This window comes from Cervus elaphus, chromosome 4 (genome assembly GCF_910594005.1).
Source record: "Cervus elaphus chromosome 4, mCerEla1.1, whole genome shotgun sequence".
In the NCBI taxonomy this organism is placed as follows: Eukaryota; Metazoa; Chordata; class Mammalia; order Artiodactyla; family Cervidae; genus Cervus; species Cervus elaphus.
In genome coordinates this window covers 56,913,621-56,940,396 of record NC_057818.1, presented here as the reverse complement: position 1 = coordinate 56,940,396, position 26,776 = coordinate 56,913,621, and the positions used below count along the sequence as shown (strand labels likewise).

The following is a 26,776-nucleotide window of genomic DNA, read 5'->3' as shown; positions in this document are numbered from 1 at the left end:
AATGGGGATCCATGAGAAGGTTGGACGGCATCGCCGATTCAATGGACATGAGTTTGAGTAAACTCCGGGAGTTGGTAATGGACAGGGAGGCCTGGCGTGCTGCAGTCCATGGGGTCTCAAACAGTTGGATGACTGAGCAACTGAACTGAACTGATAGCCCTAATTGGAAACCCCAGGTGGGTCATGTGAGCTCATAGACGAGGGTTTCTAGTCTCCAGAAAAGGGATGGACCTGGGTCCCCTGTGTGGGCTCAGGGGTTACCCACTCTGAAGCCAGACTGGGTTCTATTTCTTAGTAGCTGTTCGTCCTTGGGCAAGTCTCTCAACCTCCCTGAGCTTGCTTCCACCACTCAGAAAGTGGAGGAGGTGATCTATTCGTTTAACCAATATAAAAAGGAGGGGGTGATCTAGTCATTCAGCAAATATAAAAAGGTTAACTACACCAGGCAGTGTTCTAGACACTGGAAAACAATGAAATCTCTACACCTACTGGTTGAGACTAATGTCCCAAGTTTAGCACAGCCCCGTAAATAGTATTCAACAAACAGCTTAGCAGTCCCTATGGTCGTTGCTTTGCAAAGACTTGAGGGTCAGCTAGAGTGCAGCTCCCCTTCCTACCACTCGATGATTGGGAGGCGTGGAGCCAGGGACCCTGCAGCTCTGAGCCTCAGTTTTCCCATCTGTATAATGGAGGGGATACCTCGGAGGGAGGCAGGGTGAGAGGGGAAGGATTCCTTCCACATTAAATGCTGGGCAAGCTGGAGGCCCCCCAACACCAACCAGCTGGATCAGAACCAACCCACTGCCCCCCGACCCCGCACAGCCCCTTGTCCGTCCTGTCTCCCTACCCCTGGAGGAACACACATAGCCAGCGGGGTCCAGTCGGGGTTGGAGTTTATTTCTGCCACAGTTTGAAGGCTGGGAGGGTATGGGGCCTCCTCCAGCCCCCATGGGAAACTCCAGCTGAACTGTGATCACACAAGAGCAACGGGAGGGAGCCTGAGGGGAGGGGGGATGTGTGAGGTCCCCTTATCCTGCCCTTCTGCAAGGGTCAAAGGCTGAGGGCCGCCTGGAGCTCAGGGTGCCGTTGCTCATAAGTACCAGGGTCAGTGGCTAAGTGGAGAGACAGGGAGAGGGAAAGAGGGAGGGGGTGGGGGGAGGCAGGGGAAGGGGAAGGGATGTGGAGAGTCAAGCTCCCTTCTTAACAAAGATCATTCAAAACCTAAGGAAGGATTTGGAGCTGGATGGGACCCCAGCTTGCCGACCACACCCGAATTTCTCCCAAGTGAGATCGCCCCAGTCTGCGATCCCTGCTTGCCCGCTCCTCTGTTTAGAGGTTCACGGGGAAGTCTCCCGGGACCCCCGGGCTGGGCTGGATAAGTGCTGTCATGCCGGAAGGCGGCACCGTTTCCAAAGTGCAAGAAGCCAGAGGGCGGTTCTCAGGACAGGCGCCTGCGGAGAGGGGGCCAAGGAGGGAGGGTCCGGCGGCTGGGGGCAGGGTAGGGTCACTGCGGCGGGGCCGCCGCGGACCCTTCGGGCTCCGGGGGTGAAGGCCCGGACCCCGGCTCCACCTCCTCCGCCGCCGCCGCCTCCTCATCGGACGCCACGCCCTCCTCCAGCCGGAAGACCTGGCGCACGGTGCGGGTGGTGAAGGTGAGGGGTGCGCGCCTGCGGGGGAGAGTAGGAGAGACCAGGAGGCAATTACGGGAGGAGGGGAGAGAGAAGTGAGAGGCAGGGGGATACAGAGAAACAGAATAACATGGGGAGGGGGGCACAGAGCAAAGACGGGGGAGCTGGGGGTTTCTGCAGAGGGGCTGCGCGTGCACGGGGTGGCCTCACCGGAGCCGGTTCCTCAGCGTGTTCAGCTCCCGGTTCATGGACTCGGAGGCCTCTGTGACATCCTCCAGCTCGTGCTGCAGCCTTCTGCGGACCGCCTGGGCCCGCGAAGCCTCCTCCTCGGCCTCCTCCAGCTGCCTCTTCAGCTGCTTCACTCGAAGGTTGCCCTTCTCCAGCTTGTGCGGGAGTCGGGGCGTCGGGTCATGTCTCTGGGTGCGGCTCTCACCCAGAGCGCCCCACATCTCCCTCCTCCACCCTGACTGTCACACACCCTGCCTTCTGTTCATGCTTTTGTTCTGCTCTGCTGGATCCTCTCACCAGCCTCCAGGTCAGGCTCAAAGGCGAGACCACCCACCACTCGGCCTCAGAGGGGTCTCTCTGTGCTCAGATGTGCCCCTGCCCCTGCCCTGTTCAAGGTCCTCCTGTGATTCTTCAGTGCCGCTGGGACAAGGTCCCAGCACCTGGGCCTGGCATTCCAGGCCCCTGCAGGGTCTTCTTCCCATAATCACATGGATCCAGCCATCTGTAGTGAGACCCTCCCCCAGACCCTGCCATCTCTCTCTCTAAGGAGAGGACACACATAATCTGCCTCCAGCCAACTCCTCTAACCTCATTTATCACTCAACCCCCAACCCCATTCTTGCAAGTTATTCTGCTCTGCTTTTTTGCTGGGGACTCACTGAGCTGATTTCCATAGCCCAGGGTCTTTGCACAAGCTATTCCCTGTTCCCGGCTCTTTCTCACCCTTCAGTATCAATTCAAATGTCACTTCCTTAGAGAGGTCTTCCGGACCACCTCCCTCCAAATCTAGGGAGGATTCTCCAGTCCTCTGTATCCCCCTCTCTCTTTATTCTCTTTTTTCTTCATAACCCCTTTCACAATCTATGATTATCTTTGCTTGTTTATAGGTTTACAGTGTCTTCCTCTCCCTGTGTTGAAAATGTGAACTTCATGAGGGCAGGGACATTCTCTGTGTCATTCACAGCCATATCTCCAATGCTTTGCACAATGCCTGGCAAGTAGCAGGTGCTCAACAATTGTTTTGTGAAATAATTGGTGAATAAAACACAGCTGAGCTTTTAAGGGCACAGCACATAGAGTGAATTACATTTGAGCCTGGGGTGGAGGCTGGCAAGAGGATCTAGGAGGACCTGATCCATACTGTCTTTATTAACTGTGAATTTGGGGCAAATTATACCCCCTTCTAAAGTTTCCATTTTCTCACCTGTGAAATGGAGCTGAGGAGAGAATGCAAGCATGCTGTCTTTTTGTTTAAGTAGGTAGCACAGTATGTGGGACACATTTACTGATCAATAAATAATTAAGGGGACAGATATTCAGCCAAAGTGCTGAAGGTTGAACTCTGGCTCCATCTCTTACTAAATAAATAATTGTGATTAAGTTACTTCAGTTTTCTGACATGAATAAGAGGGAAAATAATAGTACCTACCTCATGAGTTCTGATTAGAATTAAGTGTTACTACATGTTATGTCTTTAGCACTGGCTAAAGAAAGCTCTCAATAAACACCATTTTATTATTTAAGCTGTGGCCTAGCTTCTGGGTAGGATTTAACTTCTTCCCTCTCATTAGCTGTCTCAGCTCCCCACCAGGGCTTTCCTAGATTCCAGAATTTACAGATCACAAAAAGTCACTAATTCAGGCTCTCCAATGATGCTCCAAGCCCCAGGACATTGTCTGCACTCGGTTTTAGTCCAGTACCCACACATTACCTCTTGTGATGGGAGCTCACTACCTCTAGAGATGCTACCTCTCGGTCAGTGGTCCCCCCACTCCCACTGCTTCTCCTTGCCGTCAGCCGCTCACCTGGTCCCGGAGCTGGTCAGCCACCCTCCGCTCCTCCTCCACCTGGAGCACCACCTCTTTAAGCCTCTTCTCAGCCCTCCGCACCAGCTTGCCAGAGAGGATGCGCTCCCTGAGGAGAGACACGAAGGGGAGAATCAAAAGAATTGCTCACCTGGGGTTCTACCCCTGCCAAGCCTCGTCCAGTGGCTGCCTGTTCTCGGAGTGAGTGGCCTCTGCCCACCTTCCCACCCACCCATGACTGGCTCCCACAGTCTACTGAGGCCTGGGGGTACCAGGCTACCACCAGAGCATCTAATCCTTGACTTCAGCTAAGGTGCTTGATATTCCTAAAAGTGTGTCTCCATGTCTACACCAGTTTTCCACATCCTACTAGGTCTCTCATGTTCAACTGTATCCTCCACCCCGCTCCCAACCCTCCTCCTCTCAGAGAACTTACCGATTGACAGCAAGTCTCCAAATCAGACCGCCAGGCACCATCCTCACCCCTTTTCTCTCCTTGGCCCTACCCCCGGCCTGTCAGTACCCAAACTTTGTCCCACTACCCCCTCGACTCTGCCCTGCCCCCTCCTTAGCTTCACAGCCCCAGCCCCCAGTTCAGGACCTATCATCTCCCACCTGAGCTCCCTTCTGCCTGGCCTGGAATTTTCTTTCTCCCTCTCTTCTTTCTCTCAATTTCCTTTTCAAGCTCTTTGTGTTTGTAGAACACTCTGGGAGCCCAAAACTCCATCCTTAACCATCTCTGCTGTCTTCCTTTCTCACTCACACACTTTTCTTTGGACACACTCAGCTGTGCCCCAGGTTTCTACAACCATCAACAGCCTGGTGTCCACTAAATCTGTCTCCTGAGCTCTAGCCTGGTTCAGCCCCCAGCCTCGGCTGCCCCTAGACCCTGTACACCCTGCACTGGGCTCAATGCCTTCTCCCAAACCTGCTCCTCCTCCAAGTTCCCCACGATCCACCTAGATCTGCAGGTCAGACACCTGGCACCATCCTTACCTCCTGTCTCCTGAATTTCCCTATCCTGATGCTCATCCATTCTCTCCTGCATGGACCATCATACTAGGGTGAAGTCCATGTGATGGGGACCCGCAGCAATGGGTGGTGCTTGGCAACCATGACTGGATATTCTCTCATGTCTGAGCTGGCCACATGGCTTGTTTTAGTGAAAGGATGTGGCAGAAGTGACACTGTACCAGTTCGAAGTCTAGGCCCTAAGAAACTTTCTCTCTTGGAACCTTCACTCTGTCATATGAACAAGCCTGGGTCGGCCTAGAGCAGAGACAAGTTAGCCAAGCTGTCCCAGGCAAGGCTGTAGACATGTGAGAGCCCAGCCAAGATCAGCAAATCCATCTAGCTGACTTTCAGCTGAGCAAAGATGCGTGAGTGAGGCTCACCAAACCCATGTCAGCAGAACCTACCAGCCATTCCAAAGACTCATGAACAATAATAAATGATTGCTGTATTAAGTTACTGAAATTTTAAGGTGGTTTGTTAGGCAGCTTCCCTGCATATGGGGCTTCTTTGGTGGTTCAGACAGTAGAGAATCTGCCTGCAACGCAGGAGAGCAAGGTTTGATCCCCGGGTCGGGAAGATCCCCTGGAGAAGGAAATGGCAACCCACTCCAATATTCTTGCTTGGAGAATCCCAAGGGCAGAGATGCCCGGCTACAGCTCATGGGGTCACAAAGAGTTGGACACGACTGAGTGACTAACACTTGCTATGCAGCTATAGCTAACTGCTACATTACTGTTTAAATTATACAGTGGGAATGCAGTTACTTGCAGCACAAAGCATCCTAAATGATACAGGAAATCATCAACCATTAATATTAGGATGCCTTTTGGATGTTTCTAAACCAGGTGCTTGTAACACAGCTCCCCTTTGTCTCACTGCCCAGAACGTGAGGGCTGCCCTCCAGCTGTGCCCTCCCTTCCCACTTACCTGCTCTCCTGCTCCAGCTGCTCTTCAGCCTGGGCCAACTTAGACTCAAGGGCAGCGATGATCATCTTCTGGCGGGCTCGGGCCCCAGCATCTTCCTCACCCAGGCGTTCCCGGAGCTCCTGGACCTGCCGCTCCAGCTGCTGCCGCCCGCTCTCTGCCTTAGCCGAGAAACTGCGCTCAGCTGACAGTTCTGTGGTCAGTGATTCTACCTGTAGCAGTGGGGAAGGCAGGACTGTCATGGCGGCGTCTCGGAGGGAAGGTGGGAGGTAAGTGCCAGAACCTCCCATAATTAAGTGAGTTGATGCTTGTTAAGTGCATGGCACAGAGCCTGGCACATACTAAACACTCAATAAATGTGCTTTTCCTTGATTGGCTTATCAGCCAACAGCAGTGCCAGCTCTGGGTTTTAACCTTTTAGATAGGTTTTTGCTATTTTAATAAGACCACAAGAGGAGACTGGTGGTCCAGTGGTTAGGACTCTGGGCTTCTAATGCAGGGGGCTCGGGTTCGATCCCTGATTGGGTAACTGAGGTTCCACATGCTGTATAGCCCAGCCCAATAAATAAACAAGTCCAGATGACTATCACAGGCTTGTTTAAATGCTGCTGACTCTATCTTTGACTGTGAATGAGTCTATTCCAAGGGTTATCACATTTTTGTTTGCACCAGGCTCATCCAGAGAGCTTGTGGAAAAAAAAAAAAAGAAAAGGACCACAGGATCCTACCCTCCAGAGATTCTCATTCAGCAAGTCTGGAATGAGGTCCATGAATCCACATTTTCAACAAGCACTTCAGGTGGTTTTGGTAGAATGATATGCAGGATCGTTTTGAGAAATGCCAGCTCAATTAACAGGAGCTACTATATTGCTAATGTGTAACCACACCCCTAATAATAGTGCCTATTTATTTATTCATCTCGTACTCTGAGTGAGGTCCCATGCTGGGGACACGGAAATGAGTCAGATGCAGTCTGATTCATACTTTACTTCATTTCACCCTCACAGGAAGAGACCGACGTGGTGATTAGCATATACTATTTTTTTTAACCTTTTATTGGAAAATAAAACCGTGATACAGAAAAAGTAAAAAACAGATCAACTATATGGCTTAATAGGTTGAGCTTCCCTGGTGGTTCAGATGGTAAAGAATCTGCCTGCAATGCAGGAGACCCAGGTTTGATCCCTGCATTGGGAAGATCCCTTGGACCAGGGAATGACAACCCACTCCAGCATAGGTTAATAAAAGGCAAACATCATTGTCACCCCTGCCCAGGTCAAAAAATAGAACTTCATGTATCCACTCTACTAACAACCTCTTCCTTTCAGCCCAAACAAACATGTCATCCTGACATTTTTCTGTTTTTGGATGTGCTATGCAGCTTGTGGGATCTTATTTTCCAAACCAGGGGTTCAGTCCAAGCTTCCTGCATTGGGAGTGCAGAGTTTTAACCACTGGACCACCAGGGAACTCCCCCCTCCTGACTCCTAGGGTGATCACTTCCTTGCCTTTTCTTTTTTTTTCTTTTGATTTTTATTACTCAAAGATGCATCCCTAGATTCTATAGTTGAATCCTGCCCATTAAAATTTTTCTGTACATGGTTTTTAAGTCTCTTTTAATCTACAGTTTCCTCCTCCATCCTTTCTTAAGTGTGTTAGTTGCTCAGTTGTGTCCGACTCTTTGTGACCCCATGCACTATAGCCCACCAGGAGTCTACTGCGTCTCCTGCATTGGCAAGTGGGTTCTTTACCACTGAGCCACCTGGGATGCCCACACTGGATTGGGGTGGGCCCTGAATCCAATGGGCTTCCCTAGTCGCTCAGTGGTAAAGAACCCACTTGCCAATGCAGGAGATGCAGGTTTAGACCCTGGATCGGGAAGATCCCCTGGAGGTGGAAATGGCAACCCACTCCAGTGTTCTTGCCCAGAGAATCCCATGGACAGAGAAGGCTGGTGGGCTCAAGTCAATGGCGTCGCAGAGTCAGACGTGACTTGGCAACTGAACAGCCTCGCACTAAATCCAATATGCCTGGTGTCTTTGCAAGGAGGGAAGGAGGCACAGACACACAAAGAAGACACAGGGAAGGCCATGTGAGGCAGAGGCAGAGACCGGGCTGATGGATCTATGCGACAAGGGTTGCTGACAAGCAACCAGGAGAGAGGCCTGGAAGAGATGCTCCCTCAGAAAGAACAAACCTGATGACACCTTGATTTTGGACCTTTGACCTCCAGAACTGTGAGAGGATAAGTTACTGTCTTTTTAAGCCACCCAGTTTGTTGCAGTTGGTTGCAGCAACCTCAGGCAGCTAATACAGTGACTAATTAGTATTTTTTAAAAATGTCATTGTGTACTTGAGGGTTTAAACAGATTTGATGGATTTAAATCACTTGTAATTATAACCCTGGTTGAAGCTCAAGCTGCTCCATTTGGGGCCAGTTGGGACCCTTTCCAGGTTGACTTCTAAATGTTTTTGAGATCACCAGGCTAGCTTCCTGGGGAACTGGTGTATTATGGACTGAATGTTTGTTGCCCCACAAATTCATATGAAGTCCTAACCCCCAGTGCGTATCTGGAAATGGAGCCTTTGGGAGGTAATTAGGACTAGATGAGGATAAGAGGATGGGGCCCCCATGATGGCATTAGTACCCTTATGAGGAGATATCAGATAGCTTGCTCTCTCTCGCTCCCCCCACATGCACAGAAAGTCGAGCCCAGTAATTGCAGGATGAGATGATGGCCACCTATAAATCACCACTTATAAGCCAGGAGAAGAGGCCTTGGAATGAATCCTATATTACCAGCATCATGCTCCCTGAATCCAGCCTTCAAGAAGCCTCAGAAATACAACAGAATGAATGCATCTATTCCTCCCCCACCTAGAGAACTCCTATTCAACCTTCAAAACCCAACTCAAATATTCCCTTTTCCTATGTGGATTGAAAAAGAGGACTGAAGATGTTATGGTCCCAGGTCAGTGGGGACTCAGGCTGGCAGGGGGTGACCCAGCTGTGCTTACCTGCAGGAGCAGCTTTCGGTAGCGGTCATTGAGCAGCTCTGCATTGCTCTGCTCCTCCTCCAGCTCCTCTTCCATTTGCCCCAGGCGCCCCTCCAGCTGACGTTTCTCATCCAGAATGGCAGCTCTAGGGAGAACAGGCAGGGCAAGGTGGGGGGAGGTGGGAGGGCAGGATGGCCAGAAGAGGGCGCTCTGCCCCACATTACCATGGGCCACTCACTTGCTTAGGCTGCCGTTGGCCACCTCATCTGCCATCTCATCCCTCTCCTGCTGGGCCTGCCGCCGGGCACGGTCAGAGGCGGCCAGTTCCTGCAATGAGCAAAGTAGGCAGGTGGTCAGCTGTGGTGATGGGAGGCTGGCTGAGCACTGGCCTCCCTACCCCTCACGCCTCAAGTCTCTTGATGTTTTTTTCACTGCACTTGAACATGCTACCCCTGGATAACCTTGCAATGAGCTTCAGTCTATAAGCAGATGTCTCCTATATCCATCTCCGCAGCCCCTGATCCGTGTCCACTTCTTGCCGCCCGCCCGCCAGGGTCCCTCACCCTCATGCCCTCCTCACTGAGCCCTGCATCTCTTTTCAGACCAGTTCCTCCTCCAGTTTCCCTCAGTCATTGGGCCAGACCCCCTCTCCTCCCCTCCTCTGCCCTCTTACCACCCACAGCCCTGTCCCTCCTGCCCCTTCACTCTGACTGTTCCTTCTTCTGCGTCCCGGCTCAGCCTTCATCGTCCCTCTCCAGCCTCCCTGCCTCCATTCTCTCCGCTCTAGCCCATCCCCACACCGACCTTGAGGCTTTCTGGCTCAGGACCCTAGCGGGGCTCTGGAGCATCCTGGCCCCGCCCACCGCGGCCCCGCCCACCGCGACCGCACCCTCCTAAGCCCCGCCCACCTGCGCCAGTCTGCACCCTCCTGAGCCCCGCCCACCCTGGCATCGCCTCCACCCTCGCATCACCTCCTGCAGCCGCAGCACTTCCGCCTCTAGTCCCTTGAGGCGCTTCTCACTCTCCCGGTTCTGGGCAAAGATCTCCTCTCGTGAACTGCGCGTCTCCTCCACCTCTCGCCACAGCTCCTTCATCTGGGCCTGAGCGGAACGGAGCGAGTGAGCGGGCCTAGCCAGGTCCTGCCTCACAGGGAATCCCCCCAGCCCCGCTACCCTCGCAGTCAGCCCCGTGGGGGATCCCTGTGACCTAGCAGAGCCCTGAGGACTTGGGCTTCTGCAGCCCGCTCCCAGCCGCTGGCTGTGTGACCATGGGCTGGTCCCCACCCCGCCGCCCCCCCCCCCCCCCCCCCCGTCTCTGGGCCTCACCTCTTTAAAAAAAGAAGCACATCAAAATTAAAGCAAGCGTAAAGTAGGGATAATTATGTGGAGTCGAGTAGCAATAGAGTTGGGAGGGACTTCCAGGGCGGTTCAGCAGTTAAGACTCCCGAGCTTCCACTGCAGGGAGCGCGGGTTCGATCCTTGGTGGGGGAACTAAAATCCTCAAGTCAAGCAACTCGGCCACAAAAAAGTGATGGAAAACACCGATCACTTACCTAGGGCCAGTCTCTATTCTGTACACATACTGACACCCTTAATTCTCACAACTCCACTTGGTGGGGACTATTTTCCTACCCAGTTTACAGATGGAGAAACTGAGGCGCAGAAAGGTTCAGCAATGCACTCAGGGTGGTGAGTGGCAGAGTCACGACCTGAACTCAGGCTGCCTGACCCTGGCGTTTACACTTTTGGCCACTTTGCTACCTGACCACTATTTATTTATGTCCCCATCCAGGGGCATGTAGGGTCTTAGTTCCCTGACCAGGGATCAATCCTGTGCCTCCTACAGTGGAAGCGCAGAGCTTTAATCACTGGACCGCAAGGAAGTCCCAAACATTAAGCAATTTAAGTAAAGGAACTAAAAAATATAAAAAGAACCAAATGAGCCTTTGAGGCATGGATGTTTCTAGAGCTGTTGCCTAACGTGGGTGCTGCTCCTGGGATCGAGAGGGCGGGGTGCGAGCTGGGTTTGGAGCTGGAGCGAGGGCGGGGCCTCCCCTTTCCGCGGCTTCAGCCCCACCCCTTACCTGCATCTTGCGAAGCTGCTTCACCGCCTCCTCCTTGCCCTGCCCGGCGGCCGTGGTCTGAGCCTTCAGCTCCTCTAGCTCGGCCTCCAGCTTCTTGCGGGCGGCTACGGCCAGAGCCCGCTGCTTGCGTTCCTCATCGCGCTCCACCTCTGCGTCCCTCAACTGGGAGAGGGGAGGCCGGGAGGGGCGGGTTCAGAGGACAGGAGGCCCAGGCTCCCCCTACAGGCCAGTGGCATAGATGTCTACCCTCCAGCCCCTGCCCAGGTCTCCAGCCCCACTCCTCCTGCCCCTTGCCTCTCTCCACCTCAAACTCAAGCATCCTCTCCAACTTCATAGCCCTAGCTCAGGCCTTATCCCTCCCGCTTGCCCCAGCCTCCTCTTTGCTCCCACCACTCCCCTCCAGTTCATTCCTGAAGGCTCTAGAAGGGTCCTTCTACAATCACAGCTGACACTGCTCATAGTCCTCCTGTGGCCGGCTTCCTGGTGCCCTCAGGACAAAATCGTGCATGAACCCATGGCTGGATAAGTGGGGCCAAGGGAGATTTAAAAAGAAGCGCTCAGATACTGCCCCCATCCTGGCCTTGGATCATCTCTTCATCACTTGCTCTGGGCTTCCCAACTCCAGTCTCCCCTGCTCCAGTCTGCTGCCCACATGGCCCCACAGGGCTCTTTCTGATACTCAGGGCTAACCTGCCCCTCCCACGCTCAGTACACTTCACGGAGTGAAAAGCCTTGCCCACCACAGACCACAGGAAATTCCTCCACTGAATGAAGAATGAATGAATGAATGTGCAGAGAGAGAAGTACGGAGTGAATGAGGAAGCAGGTGAAGAAATAAATGAAAAAGGGAGGAGTAAGGTCACAGAAGGAAAAAGGTCACAGAAGAAGTGGGGTGAAGACAAGCTGGTCAATGAGCAGGTAAAAAATGGGTATATGTGTTGGTTGGGGGTGTGGAGGAGGTGGGTAGATACTGGGGCGGTTGGATTGGAGAGAGGAGGTTGATTGGAACGGGTATTGGGTGGATGGAGAAGTCAGATGCAGAGTTGGTTGTGTAGAAGTGTTGGGTGTGTATGGGCAGCTGGGGGGTTGGCTCAGTAGATGGGATGGTGGTTGGGTGGACCGGTTAGTGGATGGAGGGTGTCTGAATGGATCAACAGGATGTGCGTGTGGGTCACGGGTCATGGTGGGTGAGTGGGTTGGGGAACAGCAGGGTGGCTGGCTAGTAGGCGGGACTTGGGTAGAAACCCAGAGTCGCAGGCACGTGGGTGAGACTTCCGGGCACGCCGAGCTGCGCGGCGCCCTGCCTGTACCTGCTTGGCCAGCTGCCGCCGCCTCTCCTCGCCCGCCTCATCGCGGCCCTGCAGGTCCCGCTCATGCTGCGCCTTCAGGGCCTGCACGGTCACCTCCAGGCGCAGCTTGGCATCCTCGGCCGCCGTCAGCTCGTCTTCCAGCTCCGTCACCTGCGTTCGCAGGTCGTTGGCCGCCTGTTCGGCCACGCGGCGGGCTCGCTCCAGCTCATGCACCTGGGAGGCGGGTGGGCAGAACGAGAGTGAGCCCTGCGCCCCTGGACCACCGAGGAGGCGGGAGGCCAGGCCCGGAGCCCTCTGCTAGGCTAGAGGGGAGGGGAGCTTTGATAGACCAGGGGGAGGCAGCGAGGTGACATGTCCATCCTAGCTCCTTCTTGACTGCAGTCACCTACACACGGCATGGGCGGTTCTCCTGCTCGCTGTGTGCACGTGAGCAAGTGTGTTTAAGGGGAGAGTCCGCGCACATTTTGTGAACACACACCTGCACATGGATGTTTTCTAAGATGCTCTCATGCTCAGCGCGTGCACGTGTATTTTTTCTGGAAGATTCTCCCCGTGTGCTGGGCCCATGAACTGTTGCCTGTTGATACCTGGCTTTCCTCACTTCCCGGGTGTGTGCGTGAACACGTGTGTCTGGGGGGCCAACACGGGGACTCTCCGAGGCCGGTTCCCTTCACCCTCCGGGTGGGAGAGCACACACGTGTGCTTATGTGCCCCAGCGTCACGGGGTGGGCTAGGGTGGGGAAGCGTGGTTGCCCACGTGTGTGCATGTGTGTGTGTCCCGGGGACCCGGGGCCACTCACGCTCTTGCCGACGTCGTCCTTGCTACTCAGCAACGCCTCCAGCTCAGCCCGCAGCGCGCGGTTCTGCCGCTCGAGCTCTTCGCGCGCCTCCTGCTCCTCCTCCAGGGCCCGGGTCAGCGACAGCGTCCGGGCATCGCGCTCGCGGCCCTCGGCCTCCGCCCGCTCCCGCTCCTCCACCGCCCTCAGGACTGCTGCCTTCTCCTCTGCCAGGAGCTTCCGGGGTGAGGGAGATGGGGTGGGGGAGACAGGTTAGCTGAAAGGAGTGTACAAGGGGACGGGGAAGAGAGAGGGGCCAAGGACAGAGAGACAGACAGACAGACAGAGGCAGAGACACAAGAGGGAGATAGAGGGATTAAAGTTGCCACTGGGTCCGGGACCAGCTCGCTCTTCAATGGATCACTCTGTTGATGGGAATGTAAATTGGTGCAGCCACTCTGCAGAATAGTGAGGCGGTTCCTTAAAAAACTAAAAATAGAGTTACCATGTGCCAGAGTGCTGAGTCCCTTCAGCCCTGTCGGACTCTTTGTGACCCCACGGACTGTAGCCCACCAGGCTCCTCTGTCCACGGGCTTCTCCAGGCAAAAACACTGGAGTGGGTTGCCATGCCCTCCTCCAGGGGATCTTCCTGGCTCTGGGATGGAACCTGAGACTTCAGTGTCTCCTGCTTTGGCAGGCAGGTTCTTTAGCATGTGTGCCACCTGGGAAGCCCTAGAGTTACCATATGATGCAGCAATCCCTCTCCTGGTCATAGAGCTGGAGAAAACTTTAATTCGAAAAGATACATACACCCCGGTGTTCATTGCAGCACTACTTACAATAGCCAAGACATGGAAGCAAGCTAAATATCCATGGATGAAGGAATGGATAAAGAAGATGTGGTCTATATATACAATGGAATATTACTCAGCCAGGTAAAAGAATGAAATAATGGCATTTAGAACAACATGGATGGACCCAGAGATTATCATGGTAAGCAAAGTAAACCAGACAAAGACAAGTATCATGTGATATCACTTCTAGGTGGAATCTTTAAAAAATGATGCAATTAAATTAATTTATTTACGAAACAGGAACAGACTCACAGATATAGAAAACAAACTAACAAACTTGTGGTTACCAAAGGGGAAAGGAGGGATGGATAGATTTGGAATCTGGGACTAACAGATATACACTACGATATATAAAACAGATAATTAACAAGGACCTGCTGTAAATCACAGGAAACTCAATATTTTCTAGTAACTCATAAGTAAAAGAATCTGAAAAGGAATATATGTATCGTATATAAATATATGAATCACTCTGCTGTACAACTGAAACTCATGCAACAGTGTAAATAAACTACACTTCAACTTCAAGTTTTAAAAAAATTAAATGAAAGGAAATTTTGAGCCAAAAAAAGGCAAAACTTTAAATGGATCAAACTGATCAGCCCCTCGCTTTATATACCCAAGAGAAGAAAGGGTTTTCTTTCTTCCTCTTGTAGTCATAGTAGGAAAAAAAATACATAAAAATTTAAAACGTACTTCAAACCTTCACTGTTTTTTTATGACATAGCAATTGATAAACAATAAAACTTATAAGACATGCAAATATATATATATTTATATGTATATTTGTTGCTGTTCAGTGGCTAAGTCGTGTCGAACTCTTTGTGACCCCATGGACGGCAGCATGCCAGGCTTCCCTGTCCTTCACCATCTCCTGGAGTTTGCTCAAACTCATATCCATTGAGTTGGTGATGGGATCCAACCACCTCATCCTCTGTCATTCCCTTCTCCTCCTGCCCTCAATCTTTCTCAGCATCTGGGTCTTTTCCGATGAGTCAGCTCTTGTGTTTTTGGAAGAGGGTGTTTGCTATGACCAGTTTGTTCTCTTGGCAAAACTCTGTTAGCCTTTGCCCTGCTTCATTTTGTACTCCAAGGCCAAACCTGCCTGTTACTCCACATATCTCTTAACTTCCTACTTTTGCATTCCAATCCCCTATGGTGAAAAGGACATCTTTTTTGTTGTTGTTGTTGCTATTAGTCCTAAAAGGCCTTATAGGTTTTCATAGAACTGGTCAACTTCAGCTTCTTTGGCATCCAGTGGTTGGGGCATAGACTTGGATTACTATGATGTTGAGTGGTTTGCCTTGGAAATGAACTGAGATCATTCAGTTGTTTTTAAGACTGCATCCAAATATTGCATTTCGGACTCTTTTGTTGACTATGAGGGCTACTCCATTTCTTCTAAGGGATTCTTGCCCATGGTAGTATATATAACGGTCATCTGAATTAAATTCAGCCATTCTAGCCCATCTTAGTTCACTGATTGCTATGATGTCAATGTTTACTCTTGCCACCTCCTGCTTAACCTTATATGTGTGTATATATATATAAAACACAAATTAATTCTTTTAAAAGTTTTTTCAATGATCTATGGAATAGTATTAAACAAATGGACATATATGTATTTGGAGTTTGAGAAGAAGAGGGAAGAGAGAATGGGGCAGAAAAATATTTGAAAAAATAATGGCTGAAGATTTCCACGTCTGATCAAGAACACTAATCCAAACCTGTTGGAAGCTTGGCGAACTGAAGTAGAATAAATACAAAACCCCACAGCTGCATATCATAGTCAAACTGCTAAAAAGCAAAGATAAAGAGAAAAAAGTCTGAACCAGCCAGAAAACCACATCACAGGGAAACCATGATTTATATGATTGCTAACTTTTAATCTGAAACAGTGGAGGCCCCAGAACATGGAATGATCTCTTCCCAGTGTGGAAAGAATAAAACCTGGAATTCAACAGCCAGTGAAAACAGCTTTCAGAAATGAAGGCAAAAATAAGGACTCTCCCATTTTCCAGAGGAAGAAAATGAGGCAGAGAGATTGTGCAATTTGCCCAAGCCACACAGCCAGAAAGGGCCCCAGTTGGGATGTGAACCTCAGGGTTGCCTGATCTTAATGCTCTGGGGGTCTGAGAATTTTATTCCATCCTTACATTGTCAGATGCTCAGTATTATCCCCACTTCCAATTTTTCCTTTCTTCTTTTTTCTTTGGCTGTACTGTATAGCTTGTGGGATCTTAGTTCCCCAATCAGGGATCAAACTGGAGCGATGCAGTTCATGGGGTCACAAAGAGTCAGACACGACTTAGTGGCTGAACAACAACAGTAGTGAGAGCACAGAGTCCTAATCACCAGACTGCCAGGGAATTCCCTTATCCCCATTTTCTAGACGGGCAAACTGAGGCTGAAATGGGACAAGCAGTTTGCCTGAGGCCCACAGTGAGTCAGCAGCAGAAGCAAGATGTGTTATTTCATTTTGCCTTCCCAAGTATACCCTCTGGTGTTATCTGCAGGACACTTTTGGGAGTAACAGTGGGTACCAGCAGTAATTATTTGGGGGCAGGAGACATAAGCCAGGACGGATGGGCGTTCTATTCTACAGGGGCTCAGAGGGAAGAGGCATCTTGCCCAAAGGTCCTTGCAGATTCACAGCTGAACTGTGACATCACCTGTAACTGATGGCTCACAATGACCGTGACGGGCAGCGGGGGTGAGCATCCCAGTTCCCCAGGTGGCTAACCCAAGGTGCCTCACCTGGTCAAACTTGCGCTGCTTCTTCTCCAGCGCGCTCACGAGCTGTCGCTGCTGCTCCAGGTCCACCGTGGCATCGTCCAGCTCCTGCTGCAGCCGCCGGCGGCCCCGCTCCAGCCGCTCCACCACTTCCGCCTTTTCTGCCAGGCGCTGGCTCAGGGCCTCAGCCTCTCGGGCCGCCCGGCGCCGAGCCTCCTCCCCTGCCTCCAGGGCCCCTGCCTCCTCTTCCTGGCGCCGCCGCCACTCTGAGAGCTGGGGTTGGGGGTGGAGGAGAGAGAGGGAGGGTGGCACCCGTGTCTGCGACCCAGGTGTGAGTTGGTAGGGCCCCATTTTCCAGATGAAGAGACTGAGGCCCAGAGAGGGAAATGATTCACTCTGTTGGGCACTTCTATCTGAAGAGTAGGGATGAGGTTGTGAGTTCTTGGAGCCCCAGTTCCTCTAGGACATTAAAATGGTTCCCACAGGACCCAGAAGATGAATCAGACCTGGGTTCTGTCCTGGGGAATCCCCAGTCTGATGGGGGAGACTGAGTGTCACAACCAGGGTGATAGAGGCTAAGGTAGAAATAGGGAAGCCACAGGTGTCCACCAGACGGGTTCAAAAATCTATCCATAACATTCAAGAGACTCCTTGGAGGAGGGAGCATTTGTGATGGATCTTGAAGTATACATAGGAGTTTTCCAGTTAAAGAAGGATATTCACAGGCATACATTCATCACTCATTCGTTCAACAGGCATTTCTCAAGGCATCCCATACATCAGGCACTATGTTGGCTTAGGCTGGGGACCCAGATCTAACTCTGATGGGGTTGCACCTTCAAGGAGCTTTCAGTCTGGCAGGGGGACTCATGGGCAATGACAGTTCTAGCCAGTCAGGGTGACCAGAGTGGGGACAAAGGAGAAAGAAGGGTTATGGGAGCTCAGAGAGGGGTAGTGAGTAATTTCTTAGAACAGGAGAGGTGGTTGCTAAGTCCTAAAAGATGAAAAGCGTTTTCCCACATGAAATGAGGAAAGAGAGATGAGAGATGAATACAGCTAACGATGAAAGAAGGCCCAGAGAATGCAGGGTCTCTGACAACCTGGTGAGAGGCATGGGTTTTTTTCCAGGGCGGGTAGCTGGGGAGCCCTGGGAGGTGTGTGACCAAGGAAAAGGCTGCATCCGCTCGGGCTTTAGAAGGACCATGTGAAGGATGAGCCAGAAGGGCAGAGATTAGAGGCAGGGAGGTTGAAGGGAGGCTGAGAGGAGGGTGCAGGTGACAGGATGAAGTTTGCGCAGGGCTGGGGCTGTGGGGACAGAGAGGAGGGGAGCCTGGCTTGCAGCGGTCTGGCTTGCGACACGCTGGCCCGTGGGGTCACCCTGTGAGCCAGGGACCCCAGGAGGAGCCGGGTGGGGGATCTCCCTGCAGGGCTGTTCACCTGGGCCTGGGCGGCCTGCAGCTCGCGGCCCGCCCGCTCCCTGGCGGTCGCTTCCTCATCCAGCTGCTCCCGCAGCCCGGCTGCCTCCGCCTCCAGGGCTCGTGCCCGGGACCCCAGGGCCAGCTTCGCCCTGGTCTCCTCCTGCAGCAGCTCCTGAAGGTGGACGGGAGGATGATGTTTAGTGTGGGCAGGAGGGTGGGGGTGGGGGTCTGGGTTGGGGAGCGGGTGGTGAGATGGGGGCTGGGGTCACCTGGGCATCGTGGAGCTGGGCCTCCATGCTTGTCAGCTCCTTGCTCAGCCTGATGGCTCTGGACTCGGCCTCGCTCAGGGCTCCGGACACATTCTCGAGTTCAGCCTGTGGGGAAGGGGCGTCTTATAATGGCAGCTTCCTGCCAGCCAAGCCCCCTGCTTCCCTGCCTCCGATCCCCACTACCCACTGCTGGTGGGGATGTAAAAGGGTGCGGATGCCGCGATAATCAGTCTAGCAGCTCCTCAAAATGGTTAAATGCAGAGTTTCCATGTGAAAGTGAAAGCGTTAGTCATTCAGTCCTGTCTAACTCTTTGTGACCCCATGCACCATAGCCCACCAGGCTCCTCTGTCCATGGGATTCTCCAGGCAAGAATACTGGAGTGGGTTGCCATTCCCTTCTCCAGGGGATCTTCCCAACCCAGGGATCGAACCCTGGTCCCCTGCACTGCAGGCAGACTCTTTACCATCTGAGCCACCAAGGATGTCAAACCAGAGTTTCCACAGGGCCCGGCAATTCCGCTCCTGGGTCTGTACCCAGGAGAAATGAGAACAAGTCCATGCAAAAACCTGTACAGGGGGGTTCACAGAAGCAGTATTCACAGCTGCCAAAAGGTAGAAACAACCCAAATGTCCATCCATGGATGACTGGATAAACAAAATGTGGTCTCGCTAGACAATGGAATGTTATCCAGCCATAAAAATAATGAAGTACAGAGAGACGCTACAACATGGATGAACCTTGACAACATTATGCTCAGTGAGTGAAGTCAGACACAAGATACGTATTGTATGATTCCATTTCTATGAAATGTCCAGAATAGGAAATCTAAAGAGACAGAAAGTAGATTAGTGATTGCTGGAGCAGGGGGTGAGACTGGGGGACCTTAACCCTAACTCTCATACAGGATTTCTTCCCAGGGCGATGAAAATGTCCTAAAATTAGATTATGGTGATAAATGTACAACTCTGTGAATATACTAAAACTCGTTGTTCCGTTACTCCGTGGTGTCCAACTCTTTGCAACCTCATGGACTACAGCACACCAAGCTTCCTTGTCCTTCACTATCTCCTGGAGTTTGCTCCAACTCATGGCCATTTAATCAGTGATGCTATCTAACAGTCTCATCCTCTGTCGCCCCCCCCTTCTCCTCCTGCCCTCAATCTTTCCCAGCCTCAGGGTCTTTTCTAAGAGTCGGCTCTTCATATCAGGTGGCCAAAGTATTGAAGCTTCAGTCTCAGCATCAGTCCTTCCAATGAATATTCAGAGTTGATTTCCTTTAGGACGGACTGGTTTGATTTTAAATGGGTGAGTTATACAGTATGTGAGTTATATTTCAATAAAGCTGTTCTCCTGGGACCCAAATCACCACCACAATGATCCTGGATGCAGCTCCTGGCCTCGTGTTCTCAGCAATAAACAGGTATTGGTCATTTAGTTAAAAACATAATATAATTAAAATAAAAAACCCACATCTCTCCTAACAACCACAGTATGATATTTTCTACCTACAGGTTCAAGTGTTCGCCCTGGGTTTTTCTAATCAGACCATGGATTATTTACAGCCAGAAGATAAGAAGGTGAAGTGTGGGCGCTGTGGCAGGGTTAAGAGCTGCAATCCAGTTAGTCATGCCTGGATTCACGCTTTGGCTCTGAGGGACCTTAGACAACCAGCTTCACCTCCCTGGGCCTCAGTTTCCCTGTGTGTAAAATGGGAACAATATTAGCACTTCCTTCAGAGGAGGGTTGGGAGGCTTTAATGAAAATACACAGGATGTTTGGTGTATAGCAACCACTCACCAGATACTAGCCGTTAATGTGTGATAATGCTGAAAAAGTTGGCAGGGACGGCAGGGTTGATGTGGACCAAACCAAAGTCCAGAGGGGGCAGGCATCTCACCCAAAGCCACACGGCAGACACCACCGCTGAGCTGGGCGCCCCACTCACCTGGGCTCGCTGCAGCTTCTCCGCAGCCTCTGCTCGGGCCCGCTCCCCGTCTCCCGCGCGGCCCTGCACCTCCTGCAGCTGGGACTCCAGGCGCCGCCTCCGCTGCTCACCCTCCTGCCGCGCGGTCTGCAGGTTGCTAAGCTCCGTCCGCAGCTCAGACACTTCAGCCTCCAGAGTCAAGCGGGTCTTCTCCCATGTGCCCTTGCTCTGAGGTGGGAGAGAGATGGCAGCGATTTATGACTCCCTTTCTCTACGTGGCCAGGCACAGGCATGCCCCATGTCCTTTGCACTGTTTCCTCTGGAACCCCTCACCATTCCTTAAACACCCAGGCACACTCCCGCCCCAGGGCCTTTGCACTGACCGTTCCCTCTGCCCGGAACATGTTTCCCAGGATGCCAAGATGGGATCACCCTTCGCTTCCTTCAGTGGTTTTTTTTTTTTTTTGATGTGACCATATTTATTTTTGGCCGTGCTGGGTCTTTGTGTCTTCGAGGGGGCTTTCTCAGGGTGTGGTGAGCAGGGGCTGCTCTCTAGGTGCCATGTATGGGCTTCACATTGCCGTGGTTTCTCCTGTGGAGTGTGGGCTCTAGGGCATGCGAGCTTCAGTAGTTTTGGCTCCTGGGCTCTAGCGCACAGGCTCAATAGTCGTGGTGCAAGGGCTTAGTTGTCCCGAGGCATGTGGGATCTTCCCGGCCCAGGGATCGAACCCATGTCCCCTGCATTGGCAGGCAGATTCTTTACCACTGAGCCTCCTGGGAAGCCCCTTCCTTCAGTTTTTTACTCATAGGTCACCTTTTCATAGAATCTCTCCATGGCCTTCTCTATTTCAAATCACAAAATACCCCTCTCGCCCCATATTAGCATTCTGAACCCCCTTTTTGTTCATCATTTTCCCATAGCACTTATAACCCTGATATGTACTATGAATCTGTTTAGATTGTTTACACTCTGCCTCTCCTGCTAAAACATCAGCTCCACAATAAAAGTGGCTACTGGTTGTCTGGTTCATACTTGGGGCCCTCAATATCACATCGGGAACACAGCACATATTCAGCGAAGGTTCGCTGAATGAAAGATGGATCAGGGGGGCTTCCCTGGCGGCTCAGTGGTAAAGAATCTCCTGCCAATGCAGGAGACACGGGTTCGATCCCCAGTCCGGAAAGATCCCACATGCCTACAGAGCAACTCAGCCCCGGGGCCACAGCTATTGAGCCTGTGCTCTAGAGCCTGGAAGCCACAACCACTGAAGCCTGGAAGCTCTAGAGCCTTGCTCTGCGACAAGAGGAACCACTGCAGTGAGGCCCGAGCACTGCAGCTAGACAGGAGCCCCCACTCACCACAACTACAGAAAAGCCTGAGCAGCGAGACCCAGCACGGACAAAAATAAATAAATAAATACAATTATTTTTTAAAAAAAGATGGATCGGAGACATGAATACCTGAGGAGAGAAGGGGGCTGGCCTAGGACCAGCCAGACATACCTCCCCCACCCAGCATCCCACTTCGCCGCCCCGTGGCTCCCCAGAAACCCCAGCCCCGTCCCAACCCACCCTCCGGGCTTGTTCCAGCTGCTCTGCCAGCTCTCCCAGGGCCTGGCCATGGCGCTGCCGCAGCTCTTGCACTGCCACCTCGTGAAGGCGCGTTTCCTCCTCCAGAGCCTTCTTCAGCTCCGTCACCTCCTGCTCTCTCTTGGACCTTTTATTGGGCAAGGGGGACGGGGAATAGAATTTCAGACCAGAGCAAGACTGGGACTTCAGGGCAGCCCCCGCCAGCCGGCTGTGCCTCCTCTTCTTTCCCTCCAAGGATGGGGACTTCATTCTATATTCCTCGGGGAGCATGGGTGGTGATGCTGCAGGAGGAGTGTGGCTTTAAGAGTGAGCTCCTACGCATCTGTCAAAACCCTATTCAAAACGCCCCTTCTCAAGGAAGTCTTCTTCAACTCCCTCCCACAGAGTGATACAGGGGTCTTCTCTGATCATCCACGATGGCCTGTCCTACTCCATTAAAGCTCACTTAGCTCTGGACCGGGTCTGTCTTTGCCTGAATCTGCCAACTCCTAGACTGGGAGTTCCAGAGGGCAATGCCTGAGTCTGATCCATTTATGTCCCCAGCTTGGTCCAGAGCCAGTGCCCAGAAAACAACTGGTGAATGACTCAACATCTGTGCAGATGGAGAGTTTGGACCCATGTCCTTTTCCTCTCCTCCCAACCCGGCTCCACAGGTATCCAACTGGTGCCAGCTGCCAGCCGCCCAGCCTCACCGGAGCTCCTGCTGCGCGTTGGTGGAGTCCAGCGTGTCCTCCAGCTCGCCCCGCAGTGCCTCCAGCTCCTCGCCCAGGTCCCGGCGCTGCTTCTCCGCCTTGGCCCTGGCCGCACGCTCGGCCTCCAGGTCCTCCTGGGCCTCGGCCAGCCCAGCCTGCGCCTCCCGCAGGGATTTGAGTAGCTGGGCCCGGGCTCCACCCTCTTCCTCTGCCCTGGGGGTGGACAAGGACCAAGGGGGTTCGTACGGGGACAGGTAGGGAGTGGGGATGATTTCTGGGGGGGGCGGAGGGACAAGACACGGCCAGTTCCAGATTCGAATCTCAGCTCTGTCCTTGGACACGTGCCTCTAGGACTCAGAGCCTCGACTTCCCTAGCTGTAAAGTGGGGATGACACCACTGCTATCATGAGGATACTTACTAAGCTCCCTCCGCCTGAGAGCCCTTTGCCTTATCATCCCGTGTGATGTTCACGCCCACGCAGGAAACTGGGGCACAGGGCGGGAAAGTACTTGCCCCGGTCACATGGTCAGTGGGTGGCTGACCCCTGAGCCCCTCCTCATGACCCCGCCAGGATCGAGCTCTTGCAAAGAGGAGCCGAATGGAGGGGCAGTGTGGGCTGCAGGTTAGACAGCTCAGGGAAATATGCTGATCACAGTTTGTGTCCCCCTGCTTGGCCACCTGCCCTGGCAAGTGACAAGCTCTCTGAACTGCAGGCTCCCGGTTTGTGAGACAGCATGACTGCCCACGTCACAGGACTGCCACAAGAATGGCAATGGAAACAGTAATACAAGTGCCAAAGGCTACACGTTACACAGTTCCACCTATGAGAAGTAGCAAGAACCAGCAAACCTAGGTGGACAGAGAGCACACCGGTGGTAGCCAAGGGCTGGGGGGAGGGGGCAGCTGGGGAGGGAGTTTTTAATGGGATTTTTTTCTGAGGTGATGGCAGTGATAACACAGCATTGTGAATTACCAAACACCACTCAGTGGTGTGCTTTAAAATGCTTAATTTTGCTAAGCGAATTTCACCTCAATGCAAAAGGCAAAAAAATAACAGTAATAATGGAAAGTAGGAACAGACACACCACAGCATCAACTGAGGCCTTAGGGTGTGCCAAGCATGTCCTCAGCGCTTCCTTATTTAACCCCCACACTAACCCTGGGCTTCCCAGATGGCTCAGACGCTAAAGAATCTGCCTGCAACGCAGGAAACTCGGTTTCGATCCTTGGGTCGGGAAGATCCCCTGGAGAAGAAAATGTCAACCCACTCCAGTATTCTTGCCTGGGAAATCCCATGGACAGAGGAGGCTGGTGGGCTACAGTCCATGCGGTCACAAAGGGTCGGACACGACTGAGTGACTATCACACTAACCCTGGGAGAGCTTCTATAATCACCCCCCATTTTCCAGATGGAGAAACTAAGACTTGAGAGGTGATGTTACTCGGGTAAGGTCATGTGGCCAGAAAGGGGAGGAGCTGGGATTTGAGGGTGCACGTTCTTAACTCTCCCCCACCAACCCGTGTCGCATCGATTCTGCAATGCACGTTTCCCCAACATTGTAGCTGCTCTGAATTCCAGCTGCATCCATATACAATGGCGCCTAAGGTCACAAGGGTGAAAAGCATCTGAAACAGTGCGTGCCATATCTGGCACACAGTAAGCGCTCAGTAATTGTGAATGACTGACATTATGATGATTATGACTCCTAAGACGGCCAGATCACTTATACAATCACAGCGGATTCTGAGTTGTTCAGCTTTGAGAGGCTGGGGGATTGGGGTGGGGAGAAGAAGATAAAAGCATTTTCTGGCCTCAGTGCAAGAAACTGTTAAGTTACTAGACACGCAGGGTCCGCTTTCAGTTTTCCCTTAAGCAGGCGGGCTTGGAACTCTGGCTGTGTTCATCTTACAGAAGGGTACACTGAGGCTCTGTGGGTGAGCGGGTCTCAGCCGGGCGCCTCCACCGCCGCTAGGCGGCGCCCTCGTGCCGCGCGCCCCGTCGGCCCACCCCGCACCTGGCCAAGGCGGCCTGCAGCTCCTCCTCCTTGCGGCCCAGCTGGGCGCGCAGCTCCTCCGCCCGCTGCTGCTGTTCCGCCATCTGTTCCTGCAGCTCCGAGCCCTCCACGTCCAGCCGCCGCTTCAGCTTCTCCAGTTCCTGGCGGCTTTTCTCCTCCTTTCGGAGGCGGTCTGAGGCGGGAGGCGGGGCGGGCCACGCATGAGGGAGCCACACCCACACCCCAGGGAGACCCCCAGCCCCCTCGCCCCAATCATCGCACGCACTTTCGGGGCGTCAAGCTGAGCTCAGACTCTCTTTCCACCCCTCCCCATCTTTCCCAGCTTCCCCATCCCTGGGACAGCCCACTGGCCCCATCCCAGACCAGACTCCCGAGGCCGTCCTCCCCTCTCGCCCCCCGACCCCCAGCCCCTGCCGCCTGGCCGGCTGGCCGGCTGGCTGGCTGGCTCTGCCCTGTCCTCTTCTCCAGGCCTTCCCAGCCTCCTCCGTGCTCCCTCCCTTCTGTTTCTGCTTCTGAATCCTCAGCAAGGGACAGAGAGGAAAAAAAAAAGTGTCTGAAACAGTGGGACCATCAGCTAGAGCGAGTCACCCAAGATACCAAGGAGAGAGGAAGAGAACTGGATTAGGAGGGAGGACACACAACCTGTCCCCAGCCTTCCTTCCTGCCCTCATTTAGCAGATATGACCACTGAGGCCCCACAGCACATGAGGGTTGTCCCCCCTACTCCACCCCCGCCCCTACTGGAGCGTGCATAGGCCCCCCACTGGAGGGGTGCAGGGCTCACCCTCCATGTCTGCAATGGTGGCCTCATATTTGAGTCGAAGCTTATTGAGGCTCTTGACTTTCTCCTCCTCCTCGGCTGCCTGGGATGAGAACTCGGACAGACGCTCCTCCAGCAGCTTCCGCTCCTGAGCATAGTGGGAGGTGGGGGTGGGAGTCAGGGGCTCGACACTCATCTTGGGTGTCATTCCCATCTGTGTTTCTGCTCACCTCCTTCCTTCCCTGACCCTTCCGGCTCCCACCCCCTTCCCTCCTTTCCCTTTCTCCACTGTCTATGATCCCATGCCACCCCCATCAGTTCTTGGACTGTTACCTGCATACGCTCCCACTATTGGAAGGATACCCCGATTCATTAACCCATCGGACCTCGGATGGATGCTCATGTTGATTCGCATCACCTGCTATTATAAACATCACTGCACTGAACATCCTTGCACTTCAGCTGCGTGCACGGGTGAGCTCTGGAGCCTCATCACTACTCCAGGTCCGATTCATCAGCACCAAATGGGAGCTTGTTAGGAATGGAATCTCGGGGTCCCCCCCCCTAGACCTGCCAAGTCAGAATCTGCACTCTAACAAGTTCTCCCTGTGATTCTTGGGCACATGGGAGTTTGAGAAGCACTGGCCTGGAACAGCACTTTTTTCTTTTCTGTCTTTTTATTATTTTTTATTTATTTTCATTATTTCTGTAGTTTTTGAGCAGCATTTTCCATACTGTGAGTGGTTTTGGAAATCTAGGCAGTGGGTTGGCACTACCTTAAAAAGGAAGACATAGAACAGAGTAGGAGAGAAGAGCCACTGCATTCAAGGAATGTTCCAGAAAACTCCTGTGCATCGTTGAGCTCTCAACTCAGGCACCACGGCCTCCAGGAAGCCTGTCCTGACCACGCCTAGTGCAGGTCAGAGCATCCCCTTCCATAGTTTTCTGTTCTTTTCTGACAGTTTATAATTATTTCACAATGTATGATTATGTTGATTTCCTGGGGTGACTCAGCTAGCATCCCCCTTGCCCATGACCTTGTGAAGAAGACTGAAATGTTTTTCTAGTTAGTTCAATGCCATATTCCCTGTGCCTAGCACAGGGGTTTAACCCTGGGCAGGTTAAAGATGGCAGCAGACTCTTCACCACATGCCCAGCCATGGGCAGAGTTCCAATTCTCCACCCCTTGAATCTAGATTGAGTCTGCTTTAAGCTCAATGGTCTGCATATCACAGCCTGCAGGCCAAACCTGGCCCACTGCTTGTGTTTATAAATAAAGTTTTATTGAGATGCAGCCACGCCCATTTGATCACAGACCATCTGTGGCTGCTTTCACATTACAAGGGCAGAATTGCGTGGCTGTTACAGAAACAGAGCAGCCTGCTGAGCCCGGAATGTTTATTATCGGGCCTTTTAGAGAAAACCTTTGCCAACACCTGATGTATAGTATTCAGAGAAAGCGATGTCAGTTCCAGGCTTAAGCCTTTAAGAGGCCTGGTTGCTTCTGCTTCTTTGTCTAGGAGCCGTGAGCTGCCAGATGAGAAACCCAGGCTCTCTTGTGAGCAGAGAGGCCGCATGAAGGAGCACCCAGGCATCACCTTCCAGCCCCTGCCATCACGTCATGGCGACTGCCTAAGGGGACCACAGCTCAGCGGACCCACAGAACAATGGGATGTAATGAAATGGGGGTTGTTTTTAGCAATGAGGCTTTGGGGTGTCTGATGACACAGAGATAAATAATGTCTCACAATAGC

The 26,776-nt window shown here is 52.7% G+C and overlaps 1 protein-coding gene across 6 annotated transcripts in view; it reads right to left on the bottom strand.

The window, feature by feature from the left end:
• Positions 1-876: 876 nt before the first annotated feature.
• MYH14 (myosin heavy chain 14) overlaps positions 877-26,776 on the bottom strand; it is an 88,168-nt gene continuing 62,268 nt past the window's right edge. For all 6 annotated transcript variants that reach the window (XM_043899891.1, XM_043899892.1, XM_043899893.1 and 3 more), the window contains 18 exons: positions 25,047-25,170; positions 24,263-24,434; positions 22,247-22,459; positions 21,537-21,681; positions 19,986-20,192; positions 18,040-18,144; positions 17,790-17,942; positions 16,377-16,625; positions 12,790-13,002; positions 11,990-12,202; positions 10,680-10,841; positions 9,568-9,696; positions 8,835-8,923; positions 8,618-8,741; positions 5,603-5,811; positions 3,662-3,770; positions 1,839-2,011; positions 877-1,667 (listed from right to left, as the gene is read on the bottom strand). In XM_043899891.1, the coding sequence (XP_043755826.1) occupies positions 1,505-1,667; positions 1,839-2,011; positions 3,662-3,770; positions 5,603-5,811; positions 8,618-8,741; positions 8,835-8,923; positions 9,568-9,696; positions 10,680-10,841; positions 11,990-12,202; positions 12,790-13,002; positions 16,377-16,625; positions 17,790-17,942; positions 18,040-18,144; positions 19,986-20,192; positions 21,537-21,681; positions 22,247-22,459; positions 24,263-24,434; positions 25,047-25,170 (2,952 nt within the window). In that variant the 3' untranslated portion in view covers positions 877-1,504. The remainder of the gene's footprint in view (positions 1,668-1,838; positions 2,012-3,661; positions 3,771-5,602; positions 5,812-8,617; positions 8,742-8,834; positions 8,924-9,567; positions 9,697-10,679; positions 10,842-11,989; positions 12,203-12,789; positions 13,003-16,376; positions 16,626-17,789; positions 17,943-18,039; positions 18,145-19,985; positions 20,193-21,536; positions 21,682-22,246; positions 22,460-24,262; positions 24,435-25,046; positions 25,171-26,776) is intronic.